The sequence below is a fragment of the Varroa jacobsoni genome, unplaced genomic scaffold (genome assembly GCF_002532875.2).
Source record: "Varroa jacobsoni isolate VJ856 unplaced genomic scaffold, vjacob_1.0 scaffold_764, whole genome shotgun sequence".
Classification (NCBI taxonomy): Eukaryota; Metazoa; Arthropoda; class Arachnida; order Mesostigmata; family Varroidae; genus Varroa; species Varroa jacobsoni.
Window position 1 is genome coordinate 66,159 of NW_019213666.1, and position 20,868 is coordinate 87,026.

The 20,868-nt window shown below is 40.9% G+C and overlaps 1 protein-coding gene across 2 annotated transcripts; it reads left to right on the top strand.

Annotated features, from left to right (window-relative positions):
- Positions 1 to 8,512: 8,512 nt before the first annotated feature.
- Positions 8,513 to 12,839, top strand: LOC111263426 (uncharacterized). 2 transcript variants are annotated; one of them, XM_022838472.2, is made up of 2 exons: positions 8,513 to 8,575; positions 11,470 to 12,839. In XM_022838472.2, exons 1-2 carry the CDS (start codon positions 8,561 to 8,563, stop codon positions 12,058 to 12,060), a joined length of 606 nt encoding a protein of 201 aa, XP_022694207.1. In that variant the 5' UTR covers positions 8,513 to 8,560; the 3' UTR covers positions 12,061 to 12,839. The 2 variants fall into 2 exon arrangements, with proteins under 2 accessions (XP_022694207.1, XP_022694206.1); XM_022838471.2 differs by lacking the exon at positions 8,513 to 8,575 and adding an exon at positions 10,780 to 10,938.
- Positions 12,840 to 20,868: the final 8,029 nt, after the last annotated feature.

Below are 20,868 nucleotides of genomic sequence, written 5' to 3' on the forward strand. Positions count from 1 at the left end.
TAATCTGATATAGAGATTTAGCAAATAAAGATCTAAGAGCGACGTGGTTTGTGCTGTTCAGCTGGATAATAACAGTGCCTACGCGTTCTGTATATATACGCGAACCGATCAAGAGGAAGATTAACAAGAAAGCAGCCATAAGACGTGACTTTCATTTTTAAAACGTAAGTTGCTAACTAAGTATTGTACTATAACACGGCTATGAATTATTAAGTCAACGTAGTTACGACTACGAATTGTTAATAATAAATAGCTAGTTTCCAAGTTAATCGTTCCGATATTATCTATCTGTGTGTGTCTGCGGCCTTATCACTAAGCGGGTTGATATTACCAAGGAGCCAGAAGCGCAATGAGCGACATTTTATTTGTCGCTTGAATGTAGCATTTAAAATTATAGAAGTCATTAAACGTTTTGAAATGAGTTTAATGAGCGGGTATACGGGTTTTAATGAAGTACTCTTATGTAACAAGTGAAAATAATTACTAGGACTGGTAAAATGACCTTCACGGATGAGTAACTATAGAAAGTATGACCAGTCAGGTAGTCACTTGTTGGCTGGCATCTCAGCGATGGCAGCTGCTAAAAAAGCGTCGATACCGAATCGGGAAAACAAACGGGTTTTGCGAAATCTCTCCTAGCAAATTTTTAATGCTCTGTCAAAAGGTCATTGCGAAGGCCTATTGTTTAATTATGAGAGATATCGGCGTGCTCAATTAACTTTTAGGACTCGCAAGGACAGTTGCGTATTATATTATAGACGCAGGCAACATATCCAAGATTTAAGATGACATTATCCGTCGCGGTCTCACGCTTCTTTTTTTACACGTCGCTTTAGCTCTCATATATTTCCTTTAGCAGTGCTTGTTTTTGTTAGTATTGCAGAACGGAACTCGGAGAACGACCTTAAGATACGTAAATGGTTCAAGTTTAACACGTATGAGTACGTGAGTCCAGCTTCGCTGTCATACGCGAGTTAAACATATAGGGACTTTCAGATCGATAAGCAATAGACACCAGTAATTTCAAGATGGATTTATTTTGTTCGCTCGTAGTAATTACTACGCCAAATTTGTCTTCCATTTCTGAAATCTGTGTGTTGTTTCAGTTCACTCCGAACAATAGGAAATCCAACATTAACTTCATTGTAGTTGTTATGTCGACAGCCGCAGCAATGACGGCCCCCAATGTAATCGCAAGCGACCTTCAACTTCAGGCGCTTCCGCGGGTCTCATACCAAATGATAGCTATTGCAAAAATGCAGAACTGCACGAAGTTTGAAGATGTACAGCTGTGAGCCCCGTTACCGTCACTACTATCCGCGCTCTAGACAGAGAAAAACACGAACGAAAACAACAAGGACAGAGTCCAGGACGACCCTGCCGGCAACAGACAATGCTGCACCATGACAACAGCTCACAATCGGCTGCACCTGTCTAGCCCTAATAATGTTGAACTTCGTCTGCCGTTTATCTGCCGCATTACGAAACTCTACATTAGTTTCACTTCACTCCTGGTGGCTTGTCTTCGCAAGCAAGGAGTAAAGGAGTCTCTTGAACGGACTGGCATCTCACGTAAACATCTAAATGGTACTGATGCCGATGCCGATGCTGGGATTATCGCACCGAAAGAACAGCAGCAGCAGTAGCAAAAGCAGACGAGAGTCTAAGAACCGTACTCCTGGGCTCCCACGCGGTTCAGCTTTCGCCTTGCATTATACTATTTCGATATGCTGTGCTGCTCTGGATATTCGATGCTGATGAACACTGACACGTTTCGACAACGTCATCTGCCGTTTCAGCAGCTGGGATAGGTATTCGTCGTCCTGATGACGTTGGTGTCGCCTCTGTTGCCGCTAGTTTCCGTCGGCCATTTGGTCAAGGGATATTTCTTCTGCTGCAAGTGTTCTCTTGCATTATCGTAGCGACACAATGCTAAAGGTAGTAGGTGAAGCAAAAATAAAAAAGAAGAAAGAAGTGCGGGAAAAGGCGAGAGCAGTTGAGTAGCGACTGCCACAATAGCGGCTGACAGACAGACCTGAAACTCAGTGAGACACCGCGAGAAAATAAGGGAGATTGAGTCGATACATGGGAACGAAGCAGCACTATGAGGAAAATGGGCAATCGAAAATATTGCCCACATTTGCCTACCCGTTCGGTCATAGTTGCCAGGCAGATACCATTTGGATTACTGTCTACATCGCTTAAGTCATCGACTGTCTTGCCGTATCACCATGTGTGGCACTGCATCGCTTGTGCGTTATATCTCATTTTATATTGCTGGGTCGAACAGGTCCTTCCAGGTCGATGACGGTGGCAGCAACAATAACAACATCAGGTGAATAGAACATCGGACGTGGGCACCCACGGGGGTGCGCGGCGCAAGAAGGAGACGATGATGATGGCAATGGTTCCGGCGATGTTAGCGACGATCATATTGTGCTAACGGTTGATGAATTGGAGCAATACGCAATAAACAGTGGACAACACTGCGGTACCGTTATTATAGTACAGCGGGCGTGGAGCGCAACCAAAATACTTCATTGCGTTAATGTTGCTTTTCTACTGTTATCAAAGATACTATATATGCGTTGTAGATTTATATATATGGGTTAGGCAACCACTCAATGAAGCAACTAATGGCGACGGAGGTGGTCGCGCGTGTCACTGATCGAGCTTCTTTCACGCTGCAACCCACCGCCTGTGTGAATGTGGGCGTTTCGGATTGGGCGGCCCCGTACAAGCGACGCCGAGGAGACAGAGAAAAGCCGCAGAGTAGTTTCGGCGCGCACGAGATGGGCAATATATAGACGTCGATAATTCGCTGACAGACGATAACACACATACAAAGAGCAAATCTCAATTATTGATTGTGAGATTATTAAGAGAATTATTGAGGTATGGTAAGCGTTGGTCAGAAAGGACATCGCGGGTCGGCTCACAGACGCCCAGGAAGAACAACGACGCAACAGTTCAAGACCGGAGCGTTAGGTAGAGTTCTAACGCCCGCACTGATAATGCCGCGAAACTTCTGCTACGGGTGTTGCTATGACGGCGACTGTTACGGTGCAAGAACATTTTCGTGGGAATGCTTCGTGTGGCTTTGAAGTCACTCGTTACAGAACACGCCATGCTTTCGTAATACCGCACTTTGAGTTAATGGACAGTCTGCGGGACCGATGACAGTCCGCGATCATTCACACCGTATCGCGTACCCCCATAGGTCCGTATAATTCGACGCTCATATTTATATCGCCGAAGCTGCATTTACGTTGATCGTGCGATGGAGTCGTGCGATCAGCATGAACTGTTTGAGAGGTCGGCGTTACGCCGTCTGACAACTACTTGCACGAACTGTAGAATGAATATATAGACTTAATAAGTCTAGAAGAAGCCGTCCCAAATCAATAACCGTCATAGTAATAACAATAATAATAATAGTAGGCGGAGATGTGCACGCGATAACCATACTGTCTGATCTGCATAGTTACAGATGAAACAACCGTTTTACGTAAAATATTGCGGCTGTCTATGGTAGCTCTGCAGGTTACCTATATTACCGCCAGCCATATAATAGTACACTGTGTAAAATGATGACAGACAGAGTTTCCACAGAAGGAATCCATTCATTGTATATGTTGCGCATATACAATTGATTCAGCTGGCGTACAGCTGCTGATCGCGAGTCATTTTACCCACACAGATATTGTGATATATACGAATTTCGGCAGAAGCACTCCCTAGTTCTTAGTTTATTCAGGTGCGACGTACGTCACGATTCCACTGAAGTTCGGCTAATACTAACATGAGATAGAGCTCGTTCGAAAAGATTTACAAATGTAGACATGATGCTATAGGTACGTATCGCACGTGGTTCAGTGATGTGAGGGCCTACCCAAAGGCATTCGCCATTAGCAACATCTTCTGATCATGGTCCTTCAGCATTCAATTTACTACGGCTAACTAACAGATTAACATCGACAGTCCGACTCCGCTGTCCACAATATGGCAGTCGTGTACTCATTTCGGTAAACAATCACAAGTGATCTATGAATAGAGATCTAATTTTTGACTAAACAAACAAAAATGGAAATATCATTATACATTGCAATAGATCTTTTTCAAGCTCGTACAATAGCGGTACAGTTAGCAATAGTAATTATAATGCGGTCTGCATTGACATAGCATTTGTTTAACGACGTCGTTTATGGATGCGGCAAATGCAGCTTAAAGAAGAACCACCCCAATGTCGTTTATCAACAATTGCTCCACTGAGCGAACGCGGAGCAATACCTTTTACTAAGATCTGCGAATGGATCAAGCTGTTTTTCTTACTTCAGACTGTAAACAAGTGTTTGGCGTTAACCTGTACAGAGAGAAATGACATTATACGCTGAATGTAAACTGTAAATCGGGTTTCTCTCGCATGGACAAGTGAACTCCACGCAGTAGTAAATGCTACTGACACCTGACGCCACCATTCCTTCTAACTGAAGATCTAGTTGTATTACCATCTGATTGTAAAGGACATACAGTGTTATATTTTATCCGGGGTTTGAATCGCTCGTGTTATGTTTTGCATTTCGCCGTAACAGATAGCACACGGATTATCTTTGTAGTTCAGATCTGTTTTACATTCATATAATAAATGACAACTATAAACAGTGATGCTGCGCCATCGAACCCACCCCGGCAATCGGGGTACACAAGACTGTACTACCCCTCTACACACGAGGTAACAAGTGGTAGATGTCGGTTTTACTGAAACTGCCCTTGCAGTGGAAATCAGTGTTCGTTCAGGGTTCGACGTTTGTTTCTAGCGGGCATTAGAAGGGCTTGACCACACGGTTGGTGACTACGAACAGATCTACTGGGCCTCGCCTCTACTTTAGCCTTGATCGCTGACATATATTTTATTACAAAAATTACCATACGGGCATAACTCTCAAGTATTACAACAAAAGAGAAACAAGTAAGCTGAGAGTTTGCCTATACAGTTGTCTGTATATTAACACAGATAGGAATTCTCCGCCTCCCGATTCAAATTAACGGTTCACCACAAGCGGTTCTCCATGTTTCTGTTTCAATTATATAATTTTTTGGTGTACTCGCTGGTTTGGCTTTGGTAACAGTAGGCAAACGTTTCTTCTTTCTTTTAAATGATCGAATTGCATTTTTTTAAGTCACTCTATTAAGAAGAATTGACGATAGCCATTGATCGTCTAAGTTTTTTGAAGCATATATTTGATATACCAAATAAAAGGCACATAACTGTGTATTTTTCAGTAGTTTTAGCTGGCTTGTTGCAGGTCGGTGGGTCTTCGTATTTATCGCGGTCGGCTGCTGTGAAGACGTACTGCCGAAAATGGCAGGTTTCTCGTTGCTTCCCTTTTTTGTGCGACGTCCCGTTGCACGTATGGGCCAATTTTAATGTTGCAACGTTGTGATGCTAATTTTTTTCCAGTGTGCAAGAAGCGTCATATCTAACCATGGAGAAAGCGATAGAAAAGGGCAAACATTTATGCCCCACTGTGTATATACAGACACCTTCAATGTTGGTTTTCAAAATTATCCATTTTCGATATAGAGTGCTTCGAAACTGTCTGTCATTTTAGCCATTGACCTGCATGCCAATGTAACGCCTCAGCTATATTCATCATAGAGTTCCTTATTGATATTCAACGTCGTTACCTGGTTCTCGGACATCTTTCAGATAAAAACAAGCTGATCACTAAGAATTCGTATGATTTATAGAAGCGATCAGCAGATAACAATAAAGCATATAAAATTTTTATGTCACGATTTTATTAGAATAACCTCCAGTTCAAGCATTATATAAATCGCTCAGTTTTTACTATACATAGCTAACCGTTATACCGCATCAGTCAGTACTGCGAGATAAAATCAACAACCTGGTACGATTGTCTACCTCTAATGAAGAGAGACTCAATCTGGACAGCATAAACACGAGTCGGTTAGCTATCTACGAGCATATTTATGAATCAACATTATTTAAAATTCGTAGTAAAGCAGTGATATTCGATCTCAATACGCAATAGATACCGATAATACAAACGTTATCTAAGGAATTTACCGTTCAAAAGCCTCAACTAGTAGCTTAATGCTTCCCGACCATTTGGTCCTATTATCACTATAGTCAGAACTGTTTTCAGGCGGAGAGGTCATTTGGTGGCGGTTTAGACCTTCAAAATCGTGTCCTTCTGCAATCATATTTAATAGGTGGTCTATTATTCAGCGTCGTATAATTATCATTCTTAGTGTTTCGAGCCAGACTATGAAACATCGTAGCTACAATAGATCAGATGCCCGATGTTTGTTTTTCTTACCTACGGTACCCTTCAAATAACTCGCGGTGACACGAATTAATCCGCATTTCAAAAACCTCGGTGCTTCAAATACGGTTAGCTGTGCCGGTCATCAGCACAGGGTGAGTTTCATAAACCTCATTTCAGTGGTTCAGCGAGCGGAACGCTGCGCAGTGGGTCTGATGGCCGTAGCGTTGCGATCCAGTAGTTGCGTTCATCAGATTTGTATTGTAACCTTCATTTATCCCTTTTGTGAATCTTCTGGCTGGGAACGTTTCGTTATTTTTTCTGATCATGGCGGTTTATTATTATTTACATGACAAGCAACATGTAAAACGAAGAAAATAAAATTGTTGTCAGTCTTTCATTAAATGCTAACATACTAAATAAGGCATCGTCAACGATGTGTCATTAGCAGAGATTGCAGGTCTAATACCCCATTTTGCTTTATCGATATATATATATATATATATATAGAAACTTTTGAGATAGCTATATAGTTATCTCAAAAGGAAACAGAGGTCTATGGAACAAAAGAAAATTGATGTTCTTTTTAAGCAAGCATAGTGGCAGTCCAGCACACATTATCGCGGCCTAGACCCAACAAATGACAATAGCTTTATGTATTACTAGACTTATCAGCTTTCGTAGAAAGCCTTACAGTCGCGCTCGGCTGTATCCTCCGATTTCACTACTTTCGGCCTATCATAATATTGTTATTATTATGTAGCGTGTGTGTAGGATAGGATAGGAACCCTTCGCAATACAGAAGTAAAGCAAAATGGAACATTGGGGTCCATATTGAGTGATGACCTGCAAGTCGGAACAGGCTTCAGGGAGGACGCATCGGATCGGCAATTGCGTCTCCACCATTTTGCATCGTTCATCAGAAATAGGCTACAGGGCACGAAATTAACTGACTGTCCTAAATCCGAAATTGAAACTCTCTTAACAAAAGTTACTGCAGCTGTTAGTATCTAAATGGTAATAAGAAAATTACTGGTGTTGGCTAAATTGCCTAACCGCTACGATGAATACCGTTTACACCTGCATAAATCGTTTCCTGGGTTTTCAACCCAACTTTAATCGATGTTATAGTAGGCTCCCGAAAAAACGCGTAACAGTCGCATCTTTTATTTAGAATTACGTTTTGTCCAATTCTTGGAAGGCTGATACCTCATCCAGCGACGCGCTTGTTTATAACTGGATTCAGTTACTCGTAAAGATTGAATGACACTAATACAGTTGGGTGTCACAAAATCGTCAATATACTTGTCTTTGATCGCGTAGAACAGGTTATAAATCTGCTATAATTCTTTAAAGTCTATTTAAGTATGATAATAAAAAAAGCCCTGGAGATTTTCTGGTGTATTGCGGCACGTTTCTGATATAAATATAGTGAAAATAAATCGGGATTGTCAAGCGGAAGTTTCAGCGTCATATGCTTTTTGTTTACATTAATCTCACAGCACTATTACTGTTACTATTTGTCGAAAATTTTTGTCCCTGATCAAGTTCTTTTGTAATCATATTGAAGGCTATGAATATAATTAGCTTGCGCACTGTGATTTGCACGCCTAGTATTTTAATTTCAAAACTGAATTTGTTTTTAATTGACTAAACACTCGAAACAAACACCGCAAGTAGTATTTTTTTCCTTTATAGAAGTTCCATATTTTTCCACAGAAACCTCCATATATATATATACACATAAATATTTAAATGCATACGACGTTTACTCCTCCCAAATACCGTCATTATCGGTCTTTACTGCGCCCTCGTCCTCAGCCCGTGTCGTGGCACTTCGACTGAGATCAGACTACAACAGGTCTTGATGGCAAGATGTTTCTACTCTCAAATTTGCACCGTTGACAGTCGTTTACGATCCCTCTACCACTACTTTTCGATTAGCGCAAACTGGGAAATTCTATTAGATTCCGACCACGGGAAAAATCGAATAATTAGAGGAAGAGGGGGGAAAAAAGTTTAAGTGCATTCTTATTTTGTGCGTGACTTCAGCTGTACCTGTAGTGTGTTCCGTCTCCGATGGAAAGACGCGGGAGAAAGGGGGCAGGGGGGCACCTGAATGATGCCCCACTGGTTTGTTCCTCTCGCCAGCAATGCCCTCTCCTTTTTTGCCCCTTGCGCTTCGCCGGAGAAGTGACGTGATCCGCGCGCTTTTAGCGTGCTACTACCGCGTGGATGTAGCTGCAACTGGCTTGCCACGCAGAAGCACAATGCGCGCCTTGCTGGTAGGTGGACCCTCCGGAACAGTACAAGAAGTTTTCGCGCTCTCATATAGACAAATGCGGGGAGTAACAATACGATCAGCTCAATTGTACACCTTTTCGATATACATGTGCCTTGTTCATTCAACCCCTGTACAGTGTGTATGGTGATAGTTCCCATTTGCTTAGCCTAAGGAGTGATGCCTATTTTTAGCGTACGAGGTAGAGTTTATTTGTCGAGAGGCGTTTCCAACGGCTTTTTGTGTCTGCGTCGATAACGTCGAGATTGGCTGCGCTATTGTTAATCGTTTTATTTGGGTGTGTTCAACAAAAGTTTACAAATGAAGTTAAATGTGGTGTCTTTACCGTTAAAGTTGATCACGATGGCGGTGGATATCCTAACATAACGATTTACCCGGTCTGTTCAATCGTGTTTTACAGTGCCCCTGAAGGATTGCTTTCAAATAATCAGTGGTAGTTCCTGTTTTCGACATCTATGTCGAACCTCGGATACCATTATCGATCATGTGTGTTTCATATAGAGTAGACAAAATTGAGCACGGCCTTCTTTGTTAGCAGCGGCGATTCTCACGCTATTTTCACTCTACCATCCGAAGACTGCGTTGATGTTAGTCAAAGCACCTATAAATTGATTGGCGTAGCAAAATCGTTTTTTAAAATATTATTTCATGGTTCTATGAGAATAACGTGCAATAGTGATCGCGTCTGTATCGAGAAGTCTTCTCCACTCTAATTAAAGTGTATCTATTTACTAGTTATCATCGTTGCCACTTGAGCCATTTTCCGACCAAACTTGTTCAGAATTAGAGGGTCATAGATAGGACTACTCTCTTGGGTTTTACACGTTTTTTTTTTCCTTACTTCTTTATGTGTTAGCGGAAAAGTCTTTCTCTAAAATACGACCAGAATAGTCGAGTATTGATAAATGCCATTGCTTCATTCGAACAGGTAAATAAATAAAAAAATATACCAATAATTTTCAACCACCCTCAACTGTAATGCACGAATCTCCAGCCGTTTGAACCACCAAGTGTTAGACCTTGTCTGATTGCTAAAACTAGCAGACGAAAGTCACTGCAGTATCGTTTCTGTCGTTCTAAAAACTAACTATATTATGCATTCATACTCTGCTTTAAGGTTCGTTCAGTATATAAAATGACGATAGATTACATTTTTATAGCCCTAGTTGATTTGTGTGTGAATGTATGCCGCTGTTGTCATGGTTGAATATATGTGACATACGTGACTGAACACTGCAATATTTTTTTTTCTTTCTTTAATAAGTTTTTTTTTTATTTCTAATCTGTTTCGATCAATCAAAACGATGCTTCGAATTTTATATCTAAATGATCAACCATTACACTGAAATGCAGGAACCACAACGCCCCCAAGTGATAGGGTAAGCGCCCCTTAATCTCCATGTATTCTGACTCGAATTTCATTTTCTCTATTCTCTCTATTCTGATTTCCACAGCTGAATTGTTCTGAGTAAGTTTTGCTATTACCACGTGGTTAGTTCTGGCGTCTATACATCAAATATGAACAATTTCAAAAAAACACCAAGTCAAATGCATCTCGTATTTACGTTCCCTGTCCTTCGCTGATCCGAAGTCCATTCAGGTTAACCCTATGATGCCCATTGCCGGAAGAACGACAGGTACTTTGCCATCCGCCATGGTTCAGCAGCGAGAAGCACTTCGGCCGTATATTTAGATTTAGCTTATATGTTAATGACCGTCCATGCTTTCGTCGAACTTTCTAGTATCGCGATAAGAGCTTTATGTCGGCATTTTTTTCGGTTTTGTATTCACCGTTTCTAATCGGCGGAGGGAGCATTGGCCAAGCGCGTCGTCGTCGTCTATATATAGAAAAGAAGCATACTTTTCAACAAATGAGTGTAGGACGAGCGACACCGATTCACCTCTATCAAAGCTCCTAACGCTAGCTAGATTGAGCTTCTACAAAGACCTTTGCCATTTAGAGTCTCTTGGTTGTGATGAGTCCTAGGATGCTCAGAAGTTTTATCGCGACAATGGATACCTGTAGTCACAGTTTCGTAACATCTATTCCAAAAAGGCTCGAGATGCTTTGAACAACTACCGAGTAAACTTGTTTGTCGAAACAACCTGAAACATAACGAGAAATCACGATCAGTTCTACCTCCTGCGAGTAGTTGCTATTCAATGGACCCCTTGTGAACGGTACTGATGCCTGAGAAGTTTGCCATAAGCTACACACACCTAAAAGCTATGTGTCGAATCTTACGTCCGGTACCGGTGGCTGCCAGCCCCAAGCACGAAACGAACCGTGTACCCATGCTCGGATTCAAGTCCAGCCCATCACGTGATTGTCTGAAGGCGAGCACGGTACTTACAACGCCACTACGGGGATTCAATCTTATGCATACTTCCTGCACAATAGAAGTAAATGAATAAAGCAGGAGAACTTCAAAGTATTAATTAGAAGGGTTTACAAAATATGGAAAAGTTTTCTACTTGTAAAATATTAGGTATGTATAGAGCCTAAAAGCTCGGACGAAATGTTTAGGTTTGTTCAGTCCTAGAAATCGTTCGAGCGAAAGCTGCCAGCTAGCATAGTACGTTCTTTATATCCAAGCATAATATTTATCCTTCAAAGCTATTCAGTACATAAGAAAAAGCTGGTATAGCAGCTTTTCGGTATCTGTGTTAGCATATTTTTGAAGCAGAAAAATTTTTTTGTACCTAACTTCTAATAGTCTTAGTATAACGTGCCGTTCTAATCTTTTTTATGTTCTAATGACTGTTATCGTATACGAACTGTTTCGCTGTTCATTAATAAGCGTCAATTTGCCCATAGAGAAATCGTAATAATACCAAAATAAAAATAAAATGTCGTCCTTTATCCCACGCCTGCAGACGGTGCCCTTACTGGCGGTTTTGGCTACGGCCACCCCGCCAAAAGCGTCGCATGCTTCTTTCTGGGAGCCTAGCAGCCAGGATCTCAATCGGTATCAGGGCCCAACGAGATGGCCAATCGTCTTCGCTAAGAAGTCCTTCTTCAACTCTGACCTCTCAGTGCAACCCTCAGTGCTTTATCGACTCGTCACACTGCCGACCTTCGCTACTTCAATATTTAACAACAGTCCAGACTATGGAAATCTGCACCCCGTTAACAAAAACAACTACAACGACAATTACGAGAATGATAAAGGTAACAACATCCACTATGACGATAACGGCATCGATACGGAACGGCCCCTGAACTATTTCAAGGGCGACAGCCGGCTGTATGCGAAGAAGCCGTTCGGAAACTTTGGTCTGAGTTCGTCCGTAGGACCGAAGTCTGTTAACGGCTATCAACGACGCGCGTCCTTTCTACAAGGCGGTTACTATCGGCCCTGGGATGCGCCAAAAGCTCTTGACAGCTATGAGAGCATTCCCACATCGGTAGCAACTCACGATGCCTCCTATAAGCCTTCTTCATTTGCCAAAAATCAGCCCCACTAAAGCAGTTAGTAATTGTGATCTGGCTTACCTGTGGTTGTGTTGATCATTGCAGACCTTGAAATACAAACGGTCAGTTCGAAGACATTAATCTGATCTAACGTAATTGTTCATTCACAACTATCTTTTTGACAGTTTTTCGTTTTATGATTTGCGATCTTCAGCAAACTGGAAGGGAAATCGGGTGAGGTAATTTTTCCGGTTTCTTCAAATTGTCGATTTCTTTAATAGCACCTATTTGAATGTGATGTTCCTGTTTATATTATAGACAATTGCTGAGGTAGAAACGTGTACAAGCTATCTGAACGGTAACATACGATGAGACTGGTGCAAACGAACGACCATAATCAACCTATTTTTATTATTTGCTTTATTCTAATTTGGCCTGTTAACTTCCGTGAAGTTGATGTTTCCATTGCAATGCTGACGCATTAATTATAATGACGATGACCATTTTTAATAGTAACTAATAAATGGCGAAGATTGCTTTTTGCCTGACTCTAAGTGAGGTAGCTTATGAAGATATGTATAGATACATGCGGCAGCGAATTCTGATGCCATCAAAGACCAAACTGGACTGCTCGAATATTAGCAAAGTCCATTCTGAAATGCCTATGGTAAACAATGACCTCGTCGAGCTCTTTTTTAAGTTATTATTGTTATTATAACTATACTGATATGATTATCAACTGCCTGAGTTTTGAATACATGTTGGCAAAAAGAGACTATAAACACATGCAGCCGTAATAAAGTATCACTGTATACCTAAAGGAACATTAAAACGTTGTTTATTATTTAATATTATTACTTATAGAACAGCAAAAAAAATAAAACGGGGTTGTTCTCTTTGAACCTAGTTGAAACAACCCATTCTACTCGAAGCAGACATGTTGCCATTATCTGATTTCTATCCATTTTAAATCTAGACGCGATTTTTGTAGAAGGGGAAAAACGGAATCTGAAAGCCTATTTTTAGTTCAAATCATAAAAATAAAGTATCCAAATTTGTCGTGATGGAAGTTATACAAATGATATGATTTTTTTTTATTCATTTAATTGGCCCACCAGTGAAATTAAGAAACCGAAAAATTGTGTAACAATTAAAGTACGTGCCTCTAACAGTCCGGTGAAGAAAGCCCTGATCTGTTTCATATGTATAGACGATATAGCTCAATACCGACGATTATCAGTTATCGTCGCACATGCCCCCATTAGACAGAACTGTATTCTAACTCAGTGATTGATGAAGTAATTTATCTTTGGCGCTATTAAGAATTGACTGCAAAATAGGCCTCATAGATCCAGATCACAGCATGATAAATGTTTTAGTATTGCTTTACGGAATTTCTGAACACTAGGCTACAACAGGTCAGCAAAGGAACATCGCCTTTTCAGACAGACAGATGAAAATTGACTTTATTCAAGGGCGAGATGTCGCCTTTGGTCTACCAATAAACCGCAAAGGTTAATACGGATTAAATAGCGGAAGAACATTTAGGCTATGTTTTGATGTGGAAGCATTTAAGCTGTAATTTTTTCAATGAATGACAGTTCGCTAGCATTTAGTAGAGGAACTTGGTAATATAACTACAATTTCAATTTCTGATAATCAAGACAAGAAAGACAAACGATAGATGACAAACACAATGTCTCGTGCAAGCTATTGCTCCATATCGGTATGTCTGTGTGTCGATGTCAAAAAATAGCACGTGGGGGCCCTTGAATTGTCATTAACCTATAGGTTTAATGTCTCATATCTGTATACATTTTTGTGTGTTCGATCAGACATGGCTGCAGAAAAATTCGTTGTATTTGTAGGGCTTGAGGCCATTTCAAAGGTTTTGTCCTGAACCATTGTTTTGAGAGCTACCCGATCTGACCTCCCAGGCTCAAGCGAAACCTGCGAAACAACTAACTTCAACTAGGTGTTGACAGCTAAGTGGCAGTGTGAACTCAGAGTGAGGTGATACAGGTCTAGGATTTGACACGTACGGACGGTCAGTTTGATACCAAACGTGGCCATAAGCCGTCTGAGATAGTGGCTATGGCAGCAGAACCGAACTCGAAATGTTTATTTGGTTCAAATATCGAAAACTGGCAATTACGAGAAAGTTCTTCGTTTAAATAATAACTGGAGAAACAACGTACGACTCACCCTCCTACAACGAGATTGAGGATATTTATGAATTTAAAGAACATACAGCTTCAAGGAAGGACAGGAAACGATTTTTAAATATGAATAGTAATTCGGTAGCAGAATAGGCTCTATTAAAGTTAAATCATTTATCATATAGCGCATCGCCTGTGCCAAAATCAAGGTGATAATTTATGTTAACACTAAAATACAGTTGTTCGACACCCCGCTCGTAAGCCAAGCTGAATAGCATTTGATTAACTAGATTAAGCCAACCCTTGTTTTTATCAAGAGGGTCATTTAATGTCGAAAATACATTTGTCATTATAGACTTTTGTTCCTTTTCCTCATGGCTGGTCCTGCTTCAAATTATTGTCAGCGTTGTCGCAAGCTTTCTTAGCAGGCCTATCTGCTTTTGAATTGCGTAAGGGCATCTGTAGAACCGGCTGAAGCCAACTGTAATTAATGGCCCGACGTGCACCTCACTATGACCAAGTCGTCAGATTTCGATTTGAATTATTTTTTATAATAAGATTTGTAATAGTGAACGATGGGCATGTTAAGGGCAAAAAAATTACTACTGAATGATTGCATAATTGTGATTTTTGAATTCTGGACGGATTCATCCATTTGTTGCCTCACAGATTCATCGTACGGGCTGAAATGGTGCCGGCGTGTAAACTGTCTCTTGAAGCCGTATGTCACGGTGCTTGCTGAAGGGACTCGTTGAAGGTCGCAGTGGAACAAACACACACTTAGGCGCACTAAGTGTGACCACTATATGGAAACTATATCATCGGGACGGAATGTTACTACTATGAAAATGTAACAGGTAGTATAATGCCTAGTGCTGATCAATCGGACAAAGATACGTAAGACTGTAAAAATGATGGAAGGCATACCAGCATCAAAATTGAGCGTAATAGAGATACGTTCAACGAAATACATGTATGCCAGGTTTCGTAGTCGATTAACAAGGAAGTAAACGGCGTTAATCATTAATTACTCTTGCCGACGCGGCAATTGTGTATTAGACTACTCACTCCCTCATTTTTAGACGGATCGCAACACCCTACATCATATCTGTTCAGAAAAAAAAAAAACGAAAATCGATCATTTTTTTGTGTGCGGCACGATTCTTTTGAACTAGTAAATTGACGTCTATGGTGGAATATTCATGTGGTCTTCAATTTACTGCCAGCTGCTAGCGAGCTATGCACGCCGTCAACTAGCTTAGCTTCAATAGAAATAAGACGGAAAGCTAGTCAAATGCTCGTTTGCAAGGAATACTTTCCCATGCCGAATGTTGCTCGTTAGCAAAAGGTAGGCTAAAATATATGCCCAGTGATTCCGAGTCAGCCAACCTGTTCATTGATAATCCAGGCAGCTCATAACTAATACCCTTATGAGACGCCTCCAACGGTAACAAGCTTGCTTGTCACGGTTGGAGGCGTTTTTTCCCTATCGAGTTTTTTGTGCTATCGAAAATGTGTAGGTGACAAGTTATCAAATTGTCAACAACGAGATCAGTGTGCCGCAACGTATTACATATGACGCCAGACTAGCCGACTGACACTTGCGAAAGGCTGAGCGGCACACTGATACCTCATGACCGTACCAGTGGCTTCTTTTTGCGATGAGGCACGTCACTGCTCTGTTTGGCGACAGAAGGCTTTGTTGCTCGTGCAGCTGCAGATGCTGTTGTAGCCACTGCTAGTGAACCTCCAGTCAACGGACGGCAGATGCTGTGCGGCTGGTGGTACAAAGGCGACTTTAACGCGCGGAAGCGCCGATCACGGCAACAACGGTGGTACGTGAAAAAAATTGACACAAATTATTCGTTTACGATGAAAACAAAAGTAAGCTTCAAGCCAGCATGATTCAGCCTCCGGTGAATCACGGTAACAAAGTGACGCCGAAATAACAAACCTTTATGCTACTATAAAGCTCACACGTGAAGGCCCTAAACCTGTTATTGCGGTAACTACTGTTGTGATTGACGTTGCCTTCAATGGTATTGGCAGCGAGATTTAATTTTGAATTATGATGATGAGGTCACAAACACCCTCTTGCGTTATTGTTGGTGCGCCGCAGTTGTTGTAGATGCACTCCTATTTACTCCTCTTGTGCCTAAAGCGGTCTGGCTGATGCTATCCGCTCTATAAGTACTGACAATAGCAATAGGAACAATAATGATGGGTGGCGGACCACGCAGCACCTTCATCTTACGAAGTGCGACTACAAGCACCAGAACGCTGGAGACAGTGTTATCCCTATACTGATTTTACTAGAAGAGGCTAAGTAGTGGCTTGCTTAAGGGAGACGATAACTTCAGATGTTAGTAAGTGCTAAGCCGTGCCCCTGGACCGATTAAACAGTGCCTACCGGAAGGCTTACTGTTATTCTGCTGCTATAATTCTAATACAATATTAACTAAATACGAAGCAGAGAACAAAAATGACGCTGTACAAATCATTCTTACTTGCCGTCGTTTTCCGTTATCTCATTTCGACATTTCGAGAAATGACAGAGTAACTAGCAGCAATGGCAAAAGTCAAACGAGCGTTCATCAAGGATTACTCCAGCCTCGATCTTCGTAACTAGACACATCACAAACGCTAGACGGGCATTTGAGAAGCAAGACGTACCGCTGCCGCCGTCTCCATGCCGTCACAACTTCTTACCGGCCACGCACTGAATGGAATTTCTGTCTGTGCCTTCGGCTTCTGCTGCAGCGTCACTATATATGACGCAGTAGTGTAAGGAAAGGTCGATTTGGTGTTCCTAGAAACGGTCGTCTGTCAGATTCATGTTCTTCCGTGCCGAAAGTACTATCGTTGAAATTGGCTACTGAATAGAGATGTGCGTCTTCTTTTTTTTTTGGTAAATTCATCATCGTATTGCACTGATAGCGACTGTTTCCTCTTTACCTTTATCAGATTATCATTAATCAGCTAAAACGTTGCTTCATTATTCACACTGCCAAACATGCGGGACTATGGCAGGGTGTCCTTTGGAGTCATGTCGAATTGGCGGTATTTTACATTTGCTACCTTTGCTGTAGAGCTCTACGCAACTTGGTGCGACTCAAGCGTTGTGGGTTAAGCGTCCAGTGGCCAACAGTTATTATTATTGTTGCCAACCCATACAATCTGGCGAACCTTAGCGATGGAGTAGCAGACGGCAAATTAGCGAAGTGTATCATCTCTCACTGGAAAAACAACAACAGTCATTAGTGTGTTATTATGCCGTTAATTGGCACAGTTCTGGCAACTTCGTCCTCCTTGTTATTTCAGCCAACCCGAAATTAAGCTAAACGTATAACATTGATGCAACTATCGTTGTATATGTTGCCTTTTGTCAATTTTTGTGTTGTCGTTGATTCTATTCTAACAGTTGTTATCTGTCATGATTGTGATAGTGCCGTGATAGTGTTCGGGGTCAGAAAGTTGTGAGGCAGATAAGCGCCAATAAGAAAAAGGGAAGATTAAAGTAAAAGCGTTGAATGAAAAAGGTGGCAATATACGTTAAAACGACCATTAGATCCATCATCACGATAGCCGAGCAAAGATATCTAGTAACAGGTTGAGACAATCTGGCCTGTACCGACAGTAAAATGTAGAATAGGGTAGCATACGATGAATGCGACCACACCCTTGCAAAAAGACGCCGCCATCAGCGGGCTTTGGCCTGAATCAATTGGGCAGAATGCCATAAAGATGTTTCTGCTGCTATTGTCGTTGCCGTTACGCGAAATTGATTGGTGCAGTTGTTGTACATCTTTTGCCAAGCAACAAGTTTCACTGTGAAAATACCCTCACTTTACGTGGTATTATTACTTAACAGCAGTATAAGTAAAAGAAAGGCTTGATAAAGTGTTTGATTGAAACATGTACAACAAGCACGATGCTGTTGTCAAGATCGACTTCGCCTTTGTTAGTTCTGTGCTAGCCGACCTTAGCGAATAGCAGCTTAATGCTGGCTATATCCAACATTAACGCTTAAATGAGTACCGAAGGCTAGATCTCTTACCTTTTGTTGTTTTCTTGTAAATAGAACCATCATCTGCGCTACATCTTCCCGGTGAAAATTATCGACGTTTCAACCACTATGGCTTAGTAGCGAGCAGAGGCTGCCTGTAGCCATTAATAATCTTTGAATTAGATGAACAAATCTATTTAACAACTAATAATAACACGTTTGTGTGAATCAAAAAAAAACCTCTCGGCTAGGTACATAGGACTGCTGCACATTTTCTCGCTGCAATACCTAGCCTCCGATTAAACCCCTTGGGTGGAAAGAGTAAAATGTTGACGCTACGAGTTATATGAATGATAATAGCTTTTACGGTTAACTACAAAGTGTCTTCCCGAGCGATCTGTACCTATAACCAATATCGTTTAGTTCTTGCAGTGTCAGATAAATTTACTTGCAATTTTCCACAAATGTAACCGCTACACGGGTTTATGTATGCATATAGAAAGCGGTAGAAACCCTTCGATGCATTGGCTGGTTTCAATAAAAACGTCGTCATAAAATATTGTGATTTTTTTCTGGGCTAGTTCTTTTTATTCAAGTTACACTCATAGTTGGATTATTAGTAGAAAAGGGATTGAAAAGCACCAGCGGACTGAAGCGATATATTATGGCATAAATTAATAACGGTAATATGCTGCCTGACGAAAATATAGTAATTGAAATCATATTTGAAAGATTAGGTTCAAAATGTTTTTCTTGAAGCATTATACTAAGTTACATGTTCTTGTATGATGGAATAGCTTAAGTGGAAGTCCTCGACCTTTTATGGTCCTCTAAATTCAGTCAGTATGAACACAGTTTATTTCCGGCTTGGTTATCTTCGTCGATGGCTATCGGATAAATATAAGCAATGGGGCCATCACAAGGTTACGGAACTAACGATATACTTTTGTTAACCACTTAAAATGATATAATAGATATGCGGGGGCCGAAAAATACGTTTAAGAACGTTTGGTATCAATATCAATTACTACTTGCATTGGAAAAAGCCACCTTCTGCGGCAAAATGTAAAAAAATCAAACGGCGAGGCAATATTGCGTCTTAGACTTCAATAGAGTTGCAGTCATGCCCACTTGCAAATGAAGGCTTATCATATCATCGACATTACTCTATAACGTTACGATCTAGACAAAGCGTAGTTTCAATCGACGTAACGTTTCGCGTACATCTACTAATATCAGAGTAGTAATAATAGTACAAATAACATAAAACAATCAGAAGGATCGTGAAAGCGATGATTATCAAAAATCATTAACAAAAATAATAGTCTAGAGAGAAATTGGCATAACTACAACATCACAAAAGATGGAATAGTTCATCACAAAGGAAAATAGAGAAAGGTGTAAAAACTCAAAAGCGGTGTCTGTCTGTTCTTCGTAGAGCTTAACTGTTCGCAAAAATATGAGAAAAAAAGCAACGATGACCTTTGCAAGAAGCAGTCTACTGAGAAATTGACTGAAGCCGATCCGCATGGGTGGATCAACGAAGTGCTTGCTACCCCACTTTCCCTGTTCTTCTGATACTCAGCCATTCGATTTTTGGGGACTCAAAATAAGCTAATCGGGCTCCCGGTTATGTTTGCCTTAATCGATAACAGGGCGTATACAAATTTAATCATCGAACAAGCGCAAAAAAGGCCTTATATCACTGTCTTTCTGTATATATTGCCTGTATATTACGTCACGAGGACGCACAACGGCAACAGCAAAGGTACTATTTGACTCTGATAAATTGGCGGTTAGTTGGACGCCACCTCCTAATTATGAAGGTTCATACTTATGAACTTGTAAAGCGAGTTATGTTTTTGTCATATCGTATCTAAAAAGTTTAAAGCAAATCAAATCTATTTGAGAGCTTAAGCAAGAAGTAACATTTCTACTTCTACTATTTCTATGATTTTTTACGCATGGACATCTTCCATTAAAGCTTTCCTTGCTCTTCTAGATAAAAATAGATTTTATTTTCCAGCAAGTAATGCTTAGCAAGATGCACTGTTCTAGCGCTACAGTCAATTGCAGATGGTACTATAATTGTTACTGCTGCGGCTGTTGTTGCCTCCACTGCCATTATTGATTTGATCATTTTTCTGTGAGCTAGTAGTCAACCAATCGGAAAACATTTTTCACTGGGGAAAGTGAAGGAGCGCGCGTATAGCATCGCGGTGATCTTAATAATGTATCGTTTATCGGTGAAGCGATCGAGGTATATTGAAACTACACAAACTCTACTTTCTACTGCAGGCTGACGTTTCTCCAGTGTTAGACAGACAGTTGTTGAGTAAATCTTCACTTTTTCGGTTTCACTTGCCATCACATCTCATTTTATTATGAGAATGATGATAATAATAGCGACAAAGCGGCGGCGGCGGCGGCGACACTGCTCCAAAGCATATCCTTTAGAATGAAGAAAGATCTTGTGTGTTAGATTCTGGTGAAAAATTCTCATTCTGTTCTGTGTTTTTTTCTATTTTCCGCTAGCATTTAAGAGCGTCTCTGTATTACCTTGTATCCAGCTTGCGCGCGGGATATTGTCAGAAATTACATTTCAACTTTGACGCCAAGCCAAAAGCAAGTTAGGACAAACAAAAATCGAAAAGTTAACTTGGTGTTAATTTTGGCGTTTTTGGAACAGTTTTAGA